Source organism: Meriones unguiculatus, chromosome 4 (assembly GCF_030254825.1).
Source record: "Meriones unguiculatus strain TT.TT164.6M chromosome 4, Bangor_MerUng_6.1, whole genome shotgun sequence".
NCBI lineage: Eukaryota > Metazoa > Chordata > Mammalia > Rodentia > Muridae > Meriones > Meriones unguiculatus.
In genome coordinates, this window is record NC_083352.1 from 98194185 (window position 1) to 98216779 (window position 22595).

Sequence of the window (22595 nt, forward strand, 5' to 3'; positions counted from 1 at the left end):
TGTTTGAAGAATGAAATCCTCAGAGTTCTAAGTTCTAGTTTCCAGTTGCAGTCCCTCTGTTGGGGGGGGAGTGTCTCTGTGACATGGGCCCCTCAGTGGCCTCCCTCATGCCTCAGTTTCCTCACCTGTGTCTGCAGGGCTTGTTATAAAGGTCCTCTATTTTTTCCTCAGCATAAGGCAGTAAGCACAAAGCCTGGATGTGGGACACATCCTCAGGGATGCGCAGCCCAGGGTGAATGTGTACTTGGGGAGCATCCGGATGCCTGACTGCTCCCCCAGAGACACCAGCTCTCATTCCCCATCTGCTTTGGTTCCAGGATGCTCTCATCAGCTTGCTGAGCCGGTCTCGGCTGCACTTCATCCACTGTCTCGTGCCAACCTCAGTGGAAAGCAAGGCTGGGCCGGGGACTCCATCACCGCCACAGCCTGGTGGGGACCAAGGTGGAGCCAGTGAGCCCCCAGCTCTGGATATCCCGGCACTGAGGGTTCAGCTCGCAGGCTCTCATATCCTGGAGGCATTACGACTGCACAGGGCAGGTAGGAGACAGCTGTGAACAGGGCACCTGGCCCTGGTGCCACCCACTGAGTGCCAGGCAGCCACGGGACAAGAACACTCACTTTAGTTAGGCAGTTGTGGAACACGGACATCTACCATGTGCCCTGAGCTGTGCAGGCAGTGAGAGGTGTTGTCCCTTCTGCCTCCCATTTTAGAGATGAAGCAACCGAGGTTCAAAATGGTGACGGGCTGCTCAGGGTCACCCTGCAGGGACAAGGCAGGGCCTGGATGTGAATTGGGTCCCCTGACTCTGAAGCCCACATAGCTTCCAGGATTGTTCCCACCTCCTAGAAGGCCGGGGGCAACATTCCACACCTGTTGGGTGGGCTTTCCCAAACCAGTCGTAGCTTGAAGTTTAAGACCATAAGTGAGTGTGAAGATCTGGGTCACTGCAGTAGAGTCAAGAGGTTCATGGGTGCTTTGGGTGTGTGTGTGTGTGTGTGTGTCCTACTCTTAGCAAGCAGGGATACCCCCAGAATTGGTAAAGTAACAATTAGGTCCTGAGGCTGAAGAATCAGCTCCCATGCGGCAGGCAGGAGGACAATCAGCAAAGGGACCTCAGGGTCAGGGCGAGGGGGGTGGGCAGGCAGAAGAACTGGGGTCTGAGGGGATGAGGTCAGACTGGGTGTGGTGCTAAGCACTCACCTGGACAGGCTGCAGCCGCCTTTACTGGCCGCGTTGCTTCGGCCAGGCACTGCCGGGTGACGGAGTGTGGTTTCTGCGTTGGCTAATCATGTTCCGTTGAGTTCGGTCTGAATTTGCCCCATTCCTTTCTGCCGCTCAGCCTTGGAAGGTGTGAGTTCAGCCGCTCTCTCGGCAGAGGCCCAGCAGCCGTCTCGGGCTGCCCGCTTGCGTAAGGTCTTTGATGTTCTATCTCACGGTCACTGCCAACCCCAGCTCAGTGGTGGCACCTTGGACCAGACCGTTTGATAGAGGAGCTGGGAGTCCTTGGAGGCAAAGCCGAGAGCCCCCCATCCCCACCATGCAGAAGCACGTCAGCACAGGCAGAGGGAGCTGAATAACGTCCAGGGGGAGAGAAAGGAACTTCACGTGTCTCCCTGCCCGGGTTGTCTCCAGGTTACGCCGAACACATGGGGCTAGCTCAGTTCCGCCGACGGTTCCAGGTGCTGGACCCTCTGCTGCTGAAGAAGCTTGCCTTGACCTCTGAGGGATTAGATGAGAGGAAGGTATGTGACACTGGCTGGAGAGAGAGTCGGGGGTGGGAGGGGGGGACAGCAGGTGCTCCCACGTGGGCCACAGAGCCTGTTCTGTGTGGCTTGCTCAAGGGGCAGCTGGACCAGGAGGGATCTCAGAGCAGGGCCTTGAGGGCGGCAGCACAGAGGGTGGCGTGCGATCCGAGTCAGACTCCAGCCCCAGATGACACCTCAGCAAAGTCCCCGAGACCACCCCCACCCAGAATGCCCTCCCGCAACTTGCATGAGGATACACAAGAGAAGAAAAAGAGAGCATAGAACAGTGGGTCGTGTGTCCCAGCTCATGAAGACTGTGGTAGCATGAGCCCAGAGGGACTGGCTCAGCCTCTGAGCCCAGGGGTGGCCTCTGGGGATGTTTGAGAAGTACCTCACACAAGAATGTCGTGAACCGGCAATCTCAGGACCTTCACGCTGGCCGTCCCCTCTCCAGGGACACTCTCTGATGTACCATTTGCTAACCTCAGCTCAGGGACAGTCATCTCGAGTTCTCTTGTGATGTCTCAAGAGTCCTGGTCTTTAACCAAAAGCAAGTTTCCTAGCGAGTACTCAATAATTTAGCCTGGTGGCTGAACACACATGCACACAGACACATACAGAGACACGTGTTTGTGTGTGCACACACAGGTGCATACACATGTGCAAATGCATACACAGGCCCGAGTATACTTGGAATCCTCCATGCTGCCATCCTCAGTGAACCATGAGGTAGGAGGGGTAAACAGAGTCACAGTCTTAGTCCCCTTGGCTTTTGTCTTCTGTGTACCAGAACAAGGGCACTTCCAGCAGACAGACACAGATCCTTTTGTGTGACCCTCTGACTCACACACACATACATACACACACACACACACACACACACACACACATACACACACACACAGAGTCAGTGTGAGAGTAAGCTGTCCCCTCTCTGTTTGGCAGCTCATTTTGGAAGCCCTACAGTTTGGTTTGGCCTCAACCCAGTCAGCATCTGGGGCCCTCTGTCCTTGGACCACGCATGCTGGGCCCACAGAGCTGGGGACTCTGGGACCCCTGCCCAGCTGGGAATGTAGCAGGCTGGTGATGTGGGGGGGCTTCCTGCAGGGCGAAGGGCATACAGCAACATCCTCACTCTGGACGAGTCAGCAGGCTTCTGTAGCAGCTAAGCCGAATCCACCCCCATACACACTCCAGGCCCCAGAGAATGGAAAATTACCAGTGCAATGGACTTGGTTGGAAGTATTATTATTATTTTTTTTTGCTTCTTGTTCTTTTTTTCTTTTTTCACAAATTTCATTTGCTGGGGCATAGAATTTTGGTAGCAAAGAAAGAAAACACCATCCTGCCTCTTATGAAAAAGCTAATAAATATTCATTCATCAGGCACCGCGGCGGGCATGAATTATACATGAGCATGTGCGGCTGGTGGGCAGGCCGGAGGGCTCTGCATGCAGTGGTTAAGACCTCAGGATCCAGTGGGACAGGTCTGACGGCTAAGAAAGGTCAATGTCGTCATTAGGCGCTAGACGGCAGCAGAGGGGATTCCTGTCAGGGTGGAAGATGGGCCCAAGGGTCCTGCTGGTGCCTCAGAGAAGCGCCTATTCTGGGTACTTGCACACTGGCATCACAAAATAGTCTCCTGGTGTTAGGATGCACGCCTGAGACCCCAACGCTAAGCAGGTAGAGGCAGACGTTCACACTCATCCTCAAGGCACTGGGGAGTTACAGCCTGAGGCAGCCTTCCAGGACAAAGCCTTCTCCTCCTGGGGGGGGGGGCTGTGCTGTGCGTTTTTGTTTATTGTTTTGTTTGTTTGTTTTGTTTTGTTTTGTTTCCTCGGCAGAGGTGGCTGAAGCCAGGCAGGAGTAGAGCTGGGATTCAAACCCAGAGTCTGTCTGGGTCCTTATGTAGAACATTAAAAACCCATTCACCTGGGTAGAGAAGTTGCCTATCCGTTAAGAGCACTTGGAGCAATTGCAGAGGACCCAGGTTCGGTTCCCAGCACCCACGCCTGGCAGCTCATCGCCCCACGTAACTCCAGCTCCAGGGGATCCAATACCTTCTTTGGGCTTCCATTGCACCTCCCTATACAAAGTGCACATAAACTCTCACAGACAGACAGACAGACAGAAACATCTCAAATTAATTAAAAGCATGGCGATGAGTGTAGTCGCACTACTTTTCTTGCTGGGAGGACTTGATGAGAAACAGCTTAAAGGAGGAGGAAGCTGTAGGCAGAGACCAGCATGGCAGAGGAAAAGGTGGGGTTGGGAGTGGCTCACAGCCCAGCAGCAGAGGCACAAGGCTGCTTCCTCAGTCCAGCATCCACCTGAATTCAGTTCTTTTGCCACACTTGGTATGCTGACCTAGCTCTCTGGAAATTGATTCCATGCCCCTCCTCCCTCCCCTCCAGCCCCCCCCCCCTCACGTGCTGGGTCCTCGCCTTTGGGTAGCTCTTCTCTTGGCTCTTTTCTCCGTCACTTGAGCCAATTTGAGTACACGTGTGGGGTGTTTGCGGATGCATCTCTTTGCAGGTACGCTGCCACGGTCAGTACCCTGAGGGCTAAGCGACGCTTTCTACCATGATGTGGTCTGTGTGTAAGGGAGGCACTCAGGAGTTCAAGATGAGTTGACATCAGAGCCGAAGGCTTTGGCTTCAGACTGTATCTTCTTTCATGCCTTTCTAAGTACTTACGTCCTTGATAGCTGGTAGATGTCTGAACAAAGGCAAGCTCAGTGCAGTGCCCAGCACAGTCCCGACCTTTTCTCAGGGCCTCACAGCCCTATGTGAAGACTCCGCTCCACCTTCTCCTGGCTACATCCTCCCCAACATCCGAGGAAGCCCTTGACAAAACTCTGGGGCAGAATTTATATGTCTAATTGATCTTTCAATTATTTAAGAGACAGGTGTTAATGCCCCTGGCTACTAATGTTGAGCTGTCTTGATTTTCTTTAATTCTATCCTTTTTCTGTCTCTCCTGTGTCTTGAGGCTCTCTGCCTAGGTGCAAAGATAATTTACCTGGCTGGCTGGCCGGTTAACCCTTTCATCACTTGACAGGTCCCTAGTTGCTTGTGCCAATGGCTTTGGTTTAAGTCCAGTTTTGTTTGTGTCAGTGCTGATGTCATCTCTCGTTTGCTGTTTGAAGGGTGTTGCTTGTTTCATTTTTGACCCTTCAACTGGGCTGTGTCAAGCAGCCATCTGAGTTACTTTGTCTAGGGTAAGCTGTTCTACTCACAGACCATCTGAGGAACTTGCCAATATTTCAGAGATGATGGACTGTGTCTTCATTCATCAGGATTCCTTCAGATTAATATCAGCTCAGTTCTAGTGGGAGAAAGATCCTTTGTTCCACAGCTTCATCTCCTGACGACTCCGTGCCATTGTTACATGTGCACATCAAAACCCCATTAATACAACTTTACATTTTTCTTTCACCTAATCTTACGTCTTTTAAATTCCTTTTAAAAATATAGTTTCACAATATTTTCATGTTTGAGACAGGCTTTCACCATGTAGCCCCAACTGTCCCGGCACTCACTCTATAGACCAGGCTAGCCTCTAACACAGAGAACCATTTGTCTCTGTCTCCTGAGTGCTGGGATTAAAGGTGTGTGTGACCACACAGGGCCTTACACTATTTGCTATTATGCTTTCTGCTGTTGTTGAATCTTTAAAGGTCTGAGTCACTGTTTCTTTTAGCCTTTAATGCAAATATGAGATCTGGTAGCAGTGACTTCCCAGGACGTGTGCCTGTGGGTGAGGCTTTGAGCCAGCTTTGTTTTGGGGGGATTGGGAGCACAGCTCTGTAAGGTGTAGAGGTTTTGATTGACAAAGCCTCTTCCCCCAGCATCTTTGGACTGCCTTCTGGACTTCATCACTCAGGGCCTAGTTTGCTTTCCATGGCTGTGACAAACACCACGAACAAAAGAATCGCAGGGAGCAACGGGCTTATTTCAGCCTACAAGTCACTCACTGTCCATCACAGGGTAAATAAGGGCGGGACTGAAAGCAGAAACCATGGAGGAACACATTGCTCTGTAGGTGCTAGCTTTTCAAACTGTACATGTACAGAAGCCGGCTCAGTTCCGTTGCCAGGCGTGATTCACTTTTCTTTGTTCCCACCTTCCTCTGTTCTTCAGAGCAGTCACTCCCAGCTCACCATCTCATCTGCTGCTGAGCCCCATGGTGGTGAAGTTGATTTGATTTCACAAATGAAGAGCTTCCACTTGTGGTTTTTAGTCGTTTATATCTTTACATCTCTTTACTGGTATTTGATATCTAAGGCTCATCATGACATTCTTTCTTTGGTGTTGGGGATCAAACCCAGGACCCTGTACATGCCCATCAGGGAGCCTGCTGTGGAGATACCTGCAGCCTGTTCTGTCTTTTTACTCATTAAGTGGCACTTTCTTCAGGTCTCTGGACAAATCTACAGTGAATACTTGGAAATGGGCATTCTAAGTACATGTTCCGAGCCCAGGAGGTTTATCCTATTGGCCATCTTTCCCCATTACAACTATTAATACCTGGAATTTTTGTATGTGTCTTTCTGTTTCTATTGAAAACTGGGTTTTTGGTGACTTCTAGACACGGGTCTTTTCTAACTATCTAATGGCTTGCCTTCCCTAGCATGAACCCCTGGTGTCTCCACCTGGCTTTTAAAGCCTGTGGTTTTTATTCTGGGGTGAGGGCTGCATCTGCTTCTGTCTCTCAGAGCCGGCAGAGATTTTTCTGTGCAGTGTTTCTATTTTACTGAGGAGTCTGGATGCAATAGGGAGCATTGTCTGCACTTCTGCTCCCAGACGCTGGGCTCCAGTGTCTGCTCCTGTCTGTCCCACGACCAGGTCCATGGCTCCTGTTCTTGTCTTAGCATGGGATCACAAATACAAAGGCACCTCAAGCCTACTGCATGTTCCATTTCCTATAGCTTTCAAGGTTTCTGGTTGTAGGGCCCAGTGATCACCTCGGTCAGAGCTACTGCTTTAGCTGTGACTGACCCTGCCTGCTGCTGCTGCCAAGCTCCTGCTGCTTCTGACAGGCCTGGGGGATGGGTTAGCTATGCCTCCATCTGTAGACAGCAGCCCCTTCTGGCTGAGAAGCTGCTGCTTTCTTGGTGTGACTCACTCGGTGTCCCCACTGCTGAGTCAGAGCTGGCTGGGCTTCGGGGAGCAAAGATGAGAGGGCCCTGGTCAAGATGGCTTCCAGCTCCTACTACTCTGACCCAGACTTCAGCAGGCTTCTCATAGCCACTGCTTCTCACTTTGTTGACTCTTTCTGTTCAATTTGCTGAGTGTTGAATTTGTTCCTTTAGGAAACTGTAGCCATTGTCATGATGACTCTACAGAACACAGAGGGGTTAGGAAGATCCTTGCTCCACCATTTTGGAAACCATTCTCATGTGTGCCATGCCTATGACCTCTGTAAGTCCTCTTCTTTAAGCGAAGTGCATGGCCCCAGGTACTGAGGACCTGAGAGGGGAGCAGTTTCGCCAGCGCCATGAAGCCAATGAGTGGAGGATCAGAGCTTGGTGCCAGCATCAGAGGGTGGAGAACAGATTCCTGAGCCAGCTCCTGGGTCTTCCAGTATCTTCTCCTGGTCTATGATCCTTCGCATTGTACTGGGCCTTGGTTGCTTCCTTCCTAAGGAAAATAACATATTATTTTTGCAAAGGCTTTGATGCACAAATTATTCACAGGCCATTGGAATAACACTTGGAATTAAAGGTCAGGCTGAAAACTGTTTCTTCCTTTTGTTTGAGACAGGATCTCTATGTAGCCCTGGGTAACTAGAACTCGCTATCTAGACTGTCAGGAATTCTCTGTTTAGACCAACCTGGCTAAACTTGAACTCATGGACAGCCATGCTCTCTGCCTCCTGAGTGTTGGGATTAGAGGCATGCGCTAGTATGCCTGATAAAACTGTGTTTCTTTGGAGTAAAGTGACCAATGTTTTAATCGCAGACCAGCATTCCATGCTAAGATATGAGCCACGGTGTCTATGGAAGAGCTGATATGACAAGGAGGCCATTCCACACAGAGACCTGGATCCCAGCCACATCTTTTCGTTTTAAATAACAGGTTGTTGGACAACGATTGCATTGTGTTAGACCAAATTAAATAATTGATATCTAGCCCAAACAAAGCCTTTCCATATGGTTCAATCGCATATTAATATTAATGAGGATAACACAAACAACAATTAAATAATTAAATGCAAAGTCATTTACAAATTCCCTTGCCTATTTGCTCAGTGAAGCCTCCCTGGGGGCTTTAAAGTCTGAACAGGGTTGTTTATCTTCATCTCGAAGCTGAGGAAGGGATCAGAGATATGTCCCTCGTTTGCTCTCCGTCAGCTGGCCCACAGTTCTCTCATAGGTCTCTCTGAAGTCAGCAAGACAGAAGGGGTTTTTCTAGGGCCAATGTTGTTCTCCACATCTGAAGGATTCTAAGAAAATCAAGATCTAAAGAAGAGCCCTCCACTCCTCTGGTGGATGAACACAGTTAGGCCGTGTCTATCCTGCCTCCGAGAATATGTGAGGCTTGTCTTTTGTTAGACCCTCTCCCTCCCAGGGCTCTGCTCAAATGGAAAGCTGCAGGTGTGGGTGGGTGCTCAACTTTCCTGGGGTAGATCGTGTAGTAGGTGAGGCCCCTAGCTGTGATTTGTTCCTCCATCATTTTAAAAGGAATCCCACGCTGACAGTGATGTACTGGCCTGAAATCTTTTTATGGGTGATAAAAGTAAGACCTGGTCCCAGATGGATGCAACTCCAGGTCTTGTTGTTTGAGTCAGGGTCTTTCTACGTAGCCCAGACTTATCATAACGCTCACAATCCTCCTGCCTCAGCCTTCTAAAGTGTTGGGGTTAACCCCAGATCTGTGCACCTCTTCTTCAAGCACACACTCTAGTCCTTGCCTCCAAATGAGACTCAGAAAAATGTTTCTGGCTGGGATTCCACTTTCCCTGTCCATCTTATTTTCAGCCAATTTTTTATCATGCTTTTTCTCTTGTGCAGAGAGAAGAGATGTTATATTTAGGTATATTGGCTTTATGCATCTTGGCTGCCTACAACTCCCTTGGAGCATTTTTTTTTCTCTTTTTCTTTTTTTCTTTTTTCTTTTGGCTAAAAGGTAATAAATGAAACCACTAAGATTCAGGAGGAATGTGGTAGGAGGTTCTTTCAGGGCATCAGGGGAAGAGGTTGATTGTGGTCTGGGACTAGATTTTCAATAAGCAATTTTAAGGGGCGGCTTAGTATCCCGTGATGCCCTTGGCCTGGGGGTTAGCAGCTGCTTCCTTCAGCTGGAGTGCTTGCCCCTCCTGAGTGTTGCAATTACTCTCCTGATAAGTTATCCCAATAATAGACTTTCAGACTATTTGTGGGAGGGGGCACCTAAGGGTGGTAGAGAGAGAGGGTGATGGTGGCCACATGGGCAGGGGCAACCTGAGGTGGCAGAGTTTTACAGGTTGTTTCAACATTTCTGTGACGATTTGACAAAAGGAAGATTCCACAGGAGTACATCTCCACCTCCACCAAAATCTCTGAGGAAATTAATTTCTTCACCAGGGAACTGTTTCCTTTCACTGCTGTCTGAATCTCTCTGACTTGGATGTCCTTCCCTCTTGTCACTTTTTCCTTTCTTCTTTTCTTCCTTCCTTCCTTCTTCCCTTTCTCTCTCTTCATTCTCTTCCTCCCTCCCTTTTTATCTCCTTCCTCCCTCCCTTCCTTTCTTCTTTCCTTCCTTCCTGCCTTTCTTCCTTCCAACCCTCTCCCACATTCTGTGAGCCCTCACTGTACCCACATTGCACAGGGCAATGTCTCAGTGCCATGGAGGAAAGAGATGACAAACACAGGCCTCCCCCCTCCCCAATGTGACCAAGGTCAGACCCAAAGGGCACAGCCTCCTTGTCACAGACTCAGATACATATTTCATCTCAAGTCTTAGACCTTCTGTGGAATGATTGTGGTGTAGGGAAGACGTGCTTGGGCCTCTTGGAGGCTCCAGTGCCCAGGGCAGGGGCCTGGATATGGTCTGCCTGTGCCCTGCCATGCAGTAAGGCCACCTTCAGCTTGAGTCTCCTCACTCTGTGCTCTCTCTGAATCTCTCCCTTCTTCCTCCTCCCCCCAGGTGGTAGAGGAACTCTTGCAGACCCTGGATCTTGACAAGAAAGCAGTGGCCGTGGGGCACAGCCAAGTGAGTGAACTTCTCGCTGAGGACACCCACCCTCCTCACAGGAACTCGGCACCCAGTTCTTGTCTCACCCAGTGACCCGGTACCACTCTGGGTCCCCCCTTTCCTAGACAACACGGGAGCAAATTATTCCTGTCCCCGTCGTGCTTACAAAGTCAAGACGGCACAGTGTCCTGTGTGCAGAAGCGACACTAGAAATGTCATTTCTAGAGTCCACTGGCCCGGGAGACTCAGGAGTCTGGGAGAGTTGATGTCTGGGTCCTTAAATGACCTTCTGGGCTCCAGAAGGGATTGTACACATCCTGACAATGCTGTTAAAAGAAAGAGCCCAGGCAGGAGACTACCTGTTGGTGCAGTTTATTTAGCAGAACAAAGAAAGCACTTCAGGGAGAGATTAGAATGAGCTACCCCAAGATTTTGGAAGCGCTTATGAATATTTATGATGCAGGTGGCATATTCATGGAAGACGAGGGCCCTTTCTCTCCCAAGTCTTCCTTTAGGGTATTTCTTCTCAAAATCCCTATGAAAGGGGAAGAGGAAGAGTGTTGGGATTGCTGTGCAAGCCATGCTCCAATGACATCAGGCTTCAACAAAATGTCTGGCCCAAGCACAAAAGCATTTATTCCGGCTTATAGTTCCAGGTGGTATAGTCTACCGAAGCATGGTGGTGGAAGGTGGGGACAGATCACCCTGAGTGGTCCCACTGTGAGGGCAGCCAGGAAGCTGAGAGAGAACGGGAAGTGCATCCTGGCTCTAATACCTAAGTATCAAGGACATTTAACTACAAAGAGAGTCTGAACATCAGGCAGATGTCCAAGCCGCACCTGAAGTTTTCCTCAGTTACCTCGTGTCTAACTGCAGGTCTTTGGCATATCAGAAGGAAGCTGACTTCCTCAGAGGTGGCCTCTCACTGTCTCCTTCTCAGGAGGCTTCACACAGGCCTGGTCCGTGTCAGTCCACTGCAATCAGTGGATGGAGGAATAGCCTGGGGAGAGAATGGGATGACCTGAGGGGAGAGATACCACTTTCCAAATGGGACTGAAGCTCAAAGCTCTTCCCCATCTTCTTAGATGTTGATAAAAGATCTCCATGTTTCCCCAGCATGCCTGTGCACACTGATTATCAAGAAAGGAAGCATGGTATTTTAGGGTTCCTAAATTCTTTGACCCCAGAACCCTGAGTCTTTTGGGTTTGTGGCATACTCAGCTCTGGAAGCTTTCCACAAAGTGAGCACAGGGTTTCAACTCGAGACCTACGCTGGTGGTGGCTGTCAGGTCACCACACACCGATTCAGAACCAAGACTGGAAAGGAGACAGACAAGAGGGGTGGAGCCCCATCACCTACAGATTGTTGAGCAGAGCCAGCTAACCTGAGAGGGCAGACCCTCACCTGCAGGTGCCTCTGAGGCTCCGGGGAAGGGCTCTGCTCTCCCTGAAGGTCACAGAGCCTTCCTACAGAAACCCTCTTCTGGGTGAGCTCTCACACATCCACTCCCCACTGGTCCATAACCTGTCCTCGGCCCAAGCTGTGAGTCCACAGTGGGCTCACTCAGATTGTCCCCCACCCCAGTCCTTTGCTGATGTTCAGACAGAAAGAATATACCAGCCTGTTCCTGGGAATCTCACCACAAGCCACAGACTTCCAGACGGCTTCCTGTTTGTTGTCTTTTCCTCCCAGATGAGGAGATTGTGCTCTGGGGAGCTCTAGGGAGACCTATAGGGAGTTAGGTTCTCCGTCCCCACATGCTGAGGTCCCTCTGCTCATTGGTGGAAGTGGAGAATGCACTCACGAACAGGTCCAGCAGTCTTGACTCAGGGTGGGGCAGGGCCCCTCAGTTCCACCCTCTGGTCCACCCACAGAAACGTTGCCCAAGAATTTGCACAAACCCCAGATCCTCAGACCCCACCCGGACCTACTGGAGCAGAAACTGCAGGGTGGAGCCCAGCGGCTGCTTGCCACAGGCTCTCCAAGTGACTTTGATGCATGCTGGAGCCAGAGAACCACTGGGCTAGATAATTACCCAGTTATTTCATGAATACAGAAATTGGTCCCCACAGCCACTGCAGAGCAAGAGAGAGAAGAGAAGCTACTGCGTGGATTTACAGAGCCAGGGGCTGCCAGCCTGGAGGCCTAAACCTCCTGTAACAGTACCAAGCATAATGCTTGGTATTCACCAGGAGTGATGGAGCCCAAGGTGACCTCTGTGAAACTAGGCTCAGCACCAGGCTGGGTTCCTCTGGGCACCAATAGAATCTTTGCCATTGTACAATCTGGTACTGTCAGGTGGGGAGTCACTAAAAACCCATTTGGAGAGAGAAGCAGAGGCCCTGCCCTTGCCCTGGCTCGCAGCCTCCTGATTGGCTTGTGCCTCCGTTGCCACATCTGTGACAGGGAGCCTGTACTCTGCCTCCTGCCCATGTCATTTATCAGGACCAAGCCACCACCCCATCTACCAGTGGGGTTAGCTGTTTATCAGATTAGGTCACATTTTAATGCTTAAAGAGCTGAGAACCCCGGAGCTGGAGAGACGGCTTTCTGGCTAAGAGCACATGTGGCTCGCGAAGAGGACCTGAGTTCGCATCCTGCTCCCACCTGGTGGGTCACAGCCGCCTGTGATTCCAGCTCCAAAGCATCCAGTGCCCTCTTGGCCTCCACCGGCACCTGCACGCATGTGGTGCACAGGAACTCACGCAGATGAACACAAATGCATATGAAAAGTAATCGTTAGGGTACTCAAAGGTCTGGGCCTTTTTAGAAAGAACTAAGACTCCTCCAATCTGTAAAATGACCCCAAGGAGAGGCTCTAATCCCTCAGCACATACACGGGAGCCATCATCCAGCAAGACCTTTTGAGAAGCTTGGCTTTCGACGGAGAGCAGTAGAGAGCCCCAGTGTGTTCCTCAGAGGTGGGGTGCAAGGTGCTCATTCCTGCTGGGGTCCGGTAAGCAGCTGCGCCCGTGGGAAGCGAATATAATTATGACAATGTGTGATTTTTCACATTCGGTTGGACTTATTGGCATTACTACATTCTCAAAAAGGGAAGGAAGAAAAGAAGAAAGAAAGGAAGATCTTAAACCCGCCTCTGCAGAGCTGAGGACTTTCGGACTTTCTCCCACCCCGTGCACAGTCCTTTCCAATTATCTTTTAAATGAAAGCCTCACACTTAATCAATAGCGGACCAGGCAACACCAGCCTCCTACTGTAATATATGAAGTATGCTGCCATTGTTTTGATCATTGATTTATTCTTTTTTTTTTTTTTTTTTTTTGGTAAGGACAGCTTTTGGGACTCACCAGCTTGTGAAATTCACATAGCCATTATTGAGTAGTCTGAGGGCCAGGAGTGGCTGGTCCCTCTATTTCAGCCAGGCTGATCATCTTGGTGGTCCTGGGTCACAGAGAGTGCCCTCTGATTTACTAAACTGTTGGCCCCTCAGCGCAGCTCGGCATCACCTTCCTGTGCAGTCATTATCCGACCTGATGGACCGAGGGGTCCCCTAACTGAAAGTCATCTAGGGTGGAGGAGAATTTGCTGAGACCCTTGTTCGAGTTAGAGTCAAACTCGCTTTGGATTTCAAACTTCTGATGTGTGAGCCCAAGTCCTGGGTTTGAATCTCAGCCTCCTGGGCAATCAACTATTGAATTAATTGGGAGACAGCTTTCCACAGTGGAATAATTTGGAGCTTAATCATGGAGCATGGAGAAAATGGGATTTGAAAACTGTAGATGCCGGGGCCTGGGGAGACAGCTCAGCCATTAAAGCCTTTACCCAAGAGTCCCCTCCCGAGAACCCAAGTCTAAAGCTGGGTGTGGTGCTCCACACTGGTAAGCCCAGCTCTGAGGAAGCCTTTGTTCCTCCCTTCATAAGATGGAAAAGTCAAAATAGCATCAACCCTCTAGGAGCCTGCCTGCCAAGTGCTTTCTTGTATGTTGTTGTGGCTTTTAAGTCTGTTCTAATCCCTCCATAAGCACTGATCAATATTGTCATCATGCAGTGACATCAGAGAAGATGGCACTTTCGGGTTCTTCTGACAAATGCGAGGCGGGGGGGGGCTGGGGACATAGACCAGGGCTATGTTAAATTATGCCGTGTGCAGTCAGGGACACCCTCTGCCTGCAGAGCCTCGGGTCTCTAACCCCCGGATCTGCTGCCTTTATCTTCTATAGACAGACACCCTAGGCTTCCGTGTCATGGCGTTCTTTTCTCTGCAGTCTGTTCACGGCCAGCCCCATGGGGTGCTGAAGTCAGCACCACCACTGGCTCTATCCATTATTGATGCTCTGTAGCCTGGCAGGTGTGGACTCTGGCAGGAGCCCGGCAGCTCAAGGGAGGGTTGCATCAGCCGGAAGGGCAACACCCCTTCCCACCAGCCTCTGCTCTCCTTCCGCACTGAACCTGGGGGTTTCTAGGCTCTGTTGAGTGGATGGATTTGTCAGCGATCAAGAAGTAAACATTTGGGGCTAGCCCAGGAGTATGGGTTCAAGACAGCCTGGAACAAGGCCTCAGAACCTGCATTTGCCTGCCACCCAGGGATGACTCTGTCCCAGGGGAACTTAGGCCCATCTGCCCTGGTGGTGACTGTCAGACTAAAGTGCCTGCCACCAGGACCAGGGTGACATTCAGACTGTGGTTCATTGGGCTCTTCCTGTTTTCTTTCTTTCTTTCCTTGTGTTGTTGTTTGCTTGGATTTGTTTTGAGACACTGTCTCATGTAGCCCAGGCTGGCTTTGAACTCACCACTAGCCAGAGATGACTCTGAATTTCTGATCCTCCTTTTTCCAACACCCAAGTGCTGGGATTCCCACAGGTGCCACCATTTCCTATGGATGGCTTCCAGGACTCCGGCAATGTGAGGCAAGCATTCTGCCCACCAAGCCACGTCTCTGGTCCCAGATTTTGCCCTTGTAAAAGCCCCAGGGTGGCATGCATCAATCCCGCTACAGATGCCTAGAGCACGCTGGGTAGCCAGGATCAGGAGGCAGGAAGAGGAGCCACAGGAAGACATGGAAGTGTCTTTAGCCTTTCTTTAAGCAGCAGCTGCATCGTGAGAAGAGAGATGGGTTCCAAGTGACACCCTCAGACACCCCAGGTAGGCAGAGGCCTCACCTGCACCTTCCTCCCATGCCCTTAGGTTTTTCTCAAGGCGGGCGTAGTCTCCAGGCTGGAGAGGCAACGAGAAAAGCTTGTGTCCCGGAACATCACTCTCTTCCAGGCAGTGTGTAGGGGCTTCCTGTCTCGCCAGGAATGTAAGAAGCTGAAGGTACTGATCATGGGGGTCAGGGGTGAGTGTGCATGACCGTGCATCCCTCATGACACCCCATCCAAGGGATACCCCAGAGGAGTGTTGGTACAAGAGCTTTTCCTGTTGAGGAGCCCCTCCCCACTGGCCCGTGCTGTGGGTGACCTGGAATAGAGATGAGGCTGTGGCCCTGTTTTCTCCATCTTGCTTGTTCCCTGTCCTCTTTCCCAGGCAGGTGAACCCCACACAACCACGTTTTCCTCCTGCAGATCCGTAAGCTGGCTGCACAGTGCATCCAGAAGAACCTGTCTGTGTTCCTGGAGGTCAGGGACTGGCCATGGTGGGGGCTTCTGGCGTCTCTCCGGCCCCTGCTGAGTTCCACTCTTAGCACGGAGCAGCTTCGAGCCAAAGAGGTGGGTTCGTGTCTCTGGGTGGTGATAGCCAGCCACCTTCATGCTTGCACCCAGCGCTCAGGTGGGCACTGACCAGCAGCCCAGCAGTCCTCCATCCTGTGCTTGGAGGCTTCCACCAACCGAGACTGTGTTCCCCCAAATACAGCTGCTCCATGGGATGCTGGTAAAATGCACCAATCACCCTTGGGCCATGTGGCTTGTTCCAACCTCAGTCATGAGGCTTTTGCATCTCTCAGAGAAACCCTTGTCATCCCTCCACCCGCAGTGCACATGCATCCATGTGAGCAAAAGTGAGCACACACACACACACACACACACACACACACACACACACACACACAAGGTTGAGCATTGTCCCCACATGGAGATGGGCATTCAGCCCCTCTAGTAGGCTGTGTGGACCAGACCAAGCACAGACATGTTGATATGTGATGGTGAAGCAAATGTGACAGCGTTTGGGTGACAGCACAGACATGCAGACCAACCACCATGCCATGGCCAGCCATTCTTTTTTTTTATTATTATTTTTAAGTTTTATTTTTAATTGAAAAGTAATGATTACATGAATTTATGGGGTGCGATGTAGACACCGTGGCCTGCATGTGGAGTGATGAGCCCCACTGACATGATGCAAGGATCTCCAATTCTCTCAGCAAATGGGGGCTGGCTTCAATGGGCATCCTCACTGGCCTCACAGAGCTCGCTGAGTCAGTGTATCCCTGAAGCCTTGGCCCCTGCGACCTCTTGTGGACCATGAGGCTCATCCTGGTCAGCTTCTGCAAGGGCCTTTGTCCTGCAGGAGGAGCTGACGCTGCTGAGACAGAAGCTGCAGAAGTCGGAGAAGTCGAGGAGTGAGCTCAGACAGAGCACAGACCTGCTGGAGAGCAAGGTAGGCCCGCCCACCGCCGCCCAGATGCCCCGAGAATCTGCCCAGGGAGAAGGGCCCTCTGCCCCAGCCTGTTGTACTGGGGCAGCTATGGCACCCTGCATCTTCCTCACCCCATACAACCAGCCGTTCCATCCTGTCCCAAAGAGAAAAGCCCCCTACATAAGCCACGAAAGGAGAAAGGGTTGGGGTGGGGGGTGTCTCACCATGTTAAAACAAGGGGAGGCTGTTGCTCGAAGTGGGAAATGAAGAGGTGATAAATACTGGCAGACACATGGTGTCAAAGGTGTGATGTTATGGGCAGAGCAGAGAGCATGCTCCAGCCTTCTGGAAGACCAACCATCTGATAGGGAAAGTTAAACACTGACCAAAATATGGGCAGACGGTTCCTGGCCAGGGCAGCTGCTTTCTTTTTGCTTTCCCTCAAATTACTGATAATTTATTTAAAAGCCACTGTAGGAAGCACACGGTGTATGCGAGTGAGAACTCAGCCTCACTGTGAGGCCGCCTTGCCTGGGGCCTGGGAAAACCTTCCTTTTACATCCCCATGACCCGTTATTTCTACTGCAAGGGAGCCAGAAGGGGTCACGGGGCTCCCTGGGGCTGGAGATGCAGGCAGTTGTGAGCCTTGCATGTGGGTTCTGGGAACCAAACTCAGGTCCTCTGGAAGAGCAGCTCGACCTTTTCACAACTGAGCTCAGAATACGTACATCCTGAAAATGTATTCTCTCGCAGTCCCACACATGTAGATGGTCTATTTTGGTCACACTCCCCTCTCATCCCCCTCCCACTACTCTGAGCTCCTTTCCAACAAGTCCTCTCTTACTTCGTCCTCTTACTGTGGTCCACCACTTTTAGTTAGTGTGTATGTGTCTGTGGTGTCATAGAAACACAGGCAGCTTACCAGTGGCTATTCATGTGTGTGTCTGTCTGTATGTCTATGTGTCTCTTTGGTGTCACAGGAACACAAGCAGCTTACCAATGGCTATTCGTGTGTGTGTATGTGTCTGTGTGTGTATGTATGTATGTATGTATGCATGTATGCGAGTGTGTATGTGTGTCTGTGTGTGTGTCAGTATGTCAGGAGCACAGGCAGCTTCCCACTGGCTATGTCACTGAGGAAAGTGATTTCATCTCTCCAGCAATAGCTCCTGGGGTGTGGCATGAGTCCCTACCCCAGTCTTCTGGAACATTGACTAGCTTAATCTTGTGCAGTTAACCACAGCTGCTGTGAACTCATGAGTGCAATCAGAAGACAGCATTTCAGAGCATGCACTCACGCGCACCTGTGTATGTGTGAGCGCACACCCGGCTCTTACACTCTTTCTCCCCCATCTTCCATGATGTTCTGGCATCAGGGGCATTCTTATTTCAGAGATTTGCATGCTCAAGGATGCAATTACACTCACGAGAAGAGGCTTCATCTCAGCAGCAATCAGGAAATGCAAATCAGTGCCTCTGTAAGTGCCACTTCAGGCTCTAAGCAGGCAGAATGGAAAGGGGTTGCAGGGGAGTGTTGGCAATGTGTGTGTGTGTGTGCGTGCGCACACACACGCCTCTACATTTATGGCATGCAAACTGATGTCCCCGTGCATGGACAAGATGATGTTACAGAGACAAGCAGCTGGTGGCTGGCAGCTAGCACTGCCAATGCAGGCTTCAGATCTAATCAGAAAGCCATGGTCCCCCCATAACTGTCCTGCCATCATTGCTCCTGTGGGCACACCCTGCCTGGCAGGTCAGTATTATAGCATGCAGGGCCCAGCTCTGGCTGGTAACACTTCTTGCCTTGTGGCCGGTGTAGCACATTCTATCTCTGTGACTTTTTCAATCAGCAACCTCATCTCACACCCACTGCGAGTGTCTTACATCCCAAAGAAGCGAATCTTGTCCCTGAGGAGACTGTGGCATCCCGGGCCTGTGTAACACTGCATTTGTAGAAAGGTGCTAATCTTCTGTCAGAAAAGAACTATTACTGGCTTATGAGGGCTTGAGGCACCTCTAAAGGTGACGCTCTCCCAGGCTGCTGTGTGGAGAGGGTGTGACCCGAGAGGGAATCCCCATCTTCCCTGTCTCTGTGACGGGCTCTGAGGTGACTCTGTTGCTGACAGAGGTTTTACTGTGGAATCTAGGGCAGGTCCCTGCAGAGCCTGATAGAGCAGGCACACCAGACCCAGGCTTAGGGATGCTGATCTCAGGCTTGGGGTGCCCCCAGAACACCTGCACAGACCCTAGGCTTGGGGTACCCCCAGAACACATGCATTTCTAGCAGGAGTTCTAAAGAGAGTTTATTGCAAGAGTTGCTTCTCATTAGGACACACACAGGGTCCCAAGACCACCGATCTGAGAGTGTGTGGGGCCTTCTGTGTGGCTCTGTTGTCCCAACACTTGGGGACCAGGTGATCCTGACCAGGCCAAGCATCACAGACACACTGTCCTGCTGTCCCTTGCCCTGCACCCCACCCGTGTGCCTCAGCAGGGGAGGTGGCAGTTACTACCATTGCCTGTCTTATTAGACAGTTGCTGCAGAGTGATCTCACTATCTATCTGCAGTGAAGCCAAGGGAATGGGAGCCAGCGAGAGGCTGCCCCATGGGAGGGGTCTTCTGTTCATGGGGACACATCCACTTTCATCTAACAGGACATGATTGTCAGGGCTCCTGCAGATCTCTAACTACACAAGCCGGGACATCCTCTTCCCAAGGTTATGGGTTTTCCCTAAGGTCTAATTCATGGTCCAACATTGAGTGTGTGCTGAGATTTGGAGGTGTGTCAACACAACAACTTTTGAGGTTTGGTAAAGAAATGTGACAAGAATCTATCACAAGAATCTATCAGGAAGCTCCCCGGGTTGAAGGTGGCTTGCTGGTCAGGCAGATTGTCAGACCGGGCTGAAATCTCTTTCTGGGTTATAAGTTTGTCCCCTGGCAAGTCCCAGGCTCCAGCTTTTCCCTTCATCCAGCATGAGACCCCTCAGGGAGTTTCCTTGGGGTCCATTGCTTGAAGGCTCTGAAAGCCAGGGACACACACACATTTCTCTTTGGAATGCCTTCTCTCCCATCAGGATGGGTATAGCAGCTTTAGGCTCGTGCTGATTCCTTCCTGCCTCAGCTGCCCCATCTGCAGTCAGGTAGCTACCCTCTGCAGAACACTAGCTACAAACCCCCTGTGTCTGACCCTGTACCTGAGAGCCCTCTTCTCTCCATTCGCCTCCCTCAGGCTTTTCCCAGGTTTGAAAATGTTTGAAAGTCAGAGCTTGCGGGCAGGGTCAGGCTGTGATGTGTGGATTAGTCAGTCATCTGTAATTACACTGTGTGCCCTTGGCATGGAGCCTGGCACGCAGTCAGTGTGCACATAATGACTGGAGGATCCAGGGATAATGACGGCCACAACTGGGTTCAGCTTTTCAGCTTTTCGTATCTGTCCTGAGCTGCAACCTGTGTTGTTTTTTTTTTTTTTTTCAGTACTGGAAATTGATCTAGGATTTGCACATGCCCAGTGAGTACTTCCTCGCTGAGCTACAAAATCCACCCTCTTTACAGTGTCTTGCTGTTTCACTCTGGTTGGTCTTGAACACATGGTTCATCTGCCTCAGCCTCTGGGTTGCCAGGGTAACCGGCCCGTGCCACCAGGCCTGGCCAGTTCTTTTCTTTTTGATGCTATACAAATGGGGCCATTCCTGTTCCCTTCTGTCCAGCTTGCCCTCGGAGCCATTGTCCCTAAGTAGGAAGGGCATTTCTGCTGATCCCAGCACAGATCAGATCCGGGGAGGGTTGTCAAAGCGATTTCCTGTCAACTGGCCTGTGACATCTGTAAAAACTCTGCTATGTTTGCAAGGCAGTCATCTATCCTTAAACTGGTCTTCATGGTTCTGAGTGTAGAGTTCTCCCCTCCTGTCAGGACCGATGCCCATGCTTGGAGGGAATGGGGGAGGGGAGAAGGATGCAGAAGAAAAAAGGGGGAGAGAGGGAGGGGGGAGGAGAAAGGGTAAGGGTTGCGTGGTCTTTGCCGTGTGAGACCATGCCGTAGTCTCCTGCAGCTGGAAGAACAGACCATCCTTTGAGCTCTAGACTGTGGGTTCCACGAGACTCAGAATTAATGCATTAAATTAATTTTGTGCTCCCCATGCTCGGGCAGATTAGCACAAATTAAATTTCACACTAATTGTCTAAGCGAGGGATCCTCTGCCCCTGCTTGGAATCAAGGCTGATTCCTAGCGAGGGAGGTGCTTAGGATTGTGGCCCTGGATGTTCCTGGATTGTACTGGTCACTGTCCCAGCCACACAGGGCTTTTACAAGGCCACAAGCAGGGTCTAACTTACCCAAAGCAAAGAAAGGCCAGAGTTCAGGGCGGGGGGGAGACAGAGGCCCTTGTGACTAGCTTAGCTTTTGGGCTGGGCCCTGAGGACTCCAATGGGGAATTTGCCCTTTAGCAAACTTCCCTGAGGTGTTCTAGGCTTCCCTGGTATACTATTTAAAGCCAAAAGGTTAAACAAGAGCAAAAAGGCCCCTTTCAGAGGCCACCCACTCAGACTCCCTGGGAGCCCCCTCTGTAGCCATCATACTTGCAGTAGAGAGATGAGTTCAAATATCAGCTTCATCACTTGCTTGTTCTACAGGCTTGAGCTCACTCCACACCTCAGACTCTCTGGCTCTCTCTATTTTTCCTTAAGTTTCCCTTTGGGTCACAGCGGGGCAAGGACAGGCTGGAGGGGAAAGAAGGTCCACAGAACACACAGTGGCCCCAGTTTCTGTGGTGCAGCTGTTTTCCCAGCAACACAGTTCTCAACTCAAGGACATTTGTTCTAGAGCCAAATACGAGTGATGTCCTGGAAACAGATTCAGGTTACCCATAACTCCACAACCCAACATAGTGACCATTTTATGACCTGTTTAGTAGTGGGACAAAGAAAACCATAAATCAACTCTTCTCAAGTACGATGGTGGAAACAGTTGAGCTTACTGAAGATGAGGAAATCTCTACCACAGGCTACAAACACTAGAACATTCTTAGCCGGGGCCTAGGAAACTAGGTGTATGCTAAATTAATACACTAGGAAAGGTTTCATCTGATAGTTAAAGCAGGTAAGGAGAGGCCAAAGAATGGCCTGTCAATCAAATGGGCTAAGACAGCCCAAGACAAATTGCAATTAGACTCTGAGCTTGCACCACTCAAACTTTCCCGGTGACTGAAGTTTGAAAGAGCCCGTCAGCCTGAGAGTTCTGTGGCAGGCTGGATCTTCCCAGGAACTTTCCTTCACAGTAGTTTTGTTTTCTGACTTCTAAAAACGTTAGGAAGAAATCCACAGTACAGATGTGTAGCTGGGGCCCTTGTGAAACCATCTTCATGAGTGGGCTGGCACCTGGTGCTGTGATCGTGTGACCAAAAAATGAGGGAGGTCATCCTTGGTTGATATTTCCTGGGCTCCCACTGATGGCCCATACCCACATGTGGTCAGCACTGACTGGACTTAGTGGGTTTTCAAAAAACGAATGAAAACTCAAAGCTGGGAGGGGGGAGCAATGGTCATACCCTATTTCGTTACATATATGAGGCAATGCGTCTATATGATCCCCAGTCTGAATGCCAGGGGACAGAGGACCCCACCTCACTCAGTGCTTGTGTCTCCCTACAACCAAGGCCCTGGCTGAAAGATTGAACAAGCAGCCGCGTGCTCTGAGACTTGACCTTGAGCCCTGTTTCCTTTTTCCATTCTCTGTCTCTCGACTTTATTTGTATCTGCAATTAAAAATGTTCAGCGAAACCCCAGGTTTCATTCCCAGCATGACATAAACATGCACCACACCTGTAGCCCCAACACTTGGGAGGCAGAAGGATCAGGAGTTCAAGGCCATCCTCAGCTGAGTAACTGGGCTACGTGAGACCATTTGATGCTGGGTCTTCACTTTATTTTCTTTCCTGTGGTGGTGGCAGCACCGGGGTTTAGCTGTCAGCTCTGGAGAAAGCAAGTCACCTTTATCAGCTCATATGTCATGTTAACTCTCTGCCCCCTATTAACAGGTCTGTGTAATCACTAATACATTACAGGTCGGGTGCAGCGAAGACAGGCTGGGAAGGTGGAGAGCTGGCACCACGGCCCACAGAGCGTGCTCTGCACAG

At 50.7% G+C, this 22595-nt stretch overlaps 1 protein-coding gene across 1 annotated transcript in view; it reads left to right on the forward strand.

Moving 5' to 3' along the window:
• Myo18b (myosin XVIIIB) overlaps window positions 1-22595 on the forward strand; it is a 176296-nt gene that overhangs the window by 45841 nt on the left and 107860 nt on the right. Inside the window, exons 20-25 of the mRNA XM_060383234.1 lie at window positions 318-537; window positions 1634-1743; window positions 9875-9940; window positions 15069-15197; window positions 15446-15589; window positions 16389-16478. Coding sequence (XP_060239217.1) covers window positions 318-537; window positions 1634-1743; window positions 9875-9940; window positions 15069-15197; window positions 15446-15589; window positions 16389-16478 — 759 coding nt within the window. The remainder of the gene's footprint in view (window positions 1-317; window positions 538-1633; window positions 1744-9874; window positions 9941-15068; window positions 15198-15445; window positions 15590-16388; window positions 16479-22595) is intronic.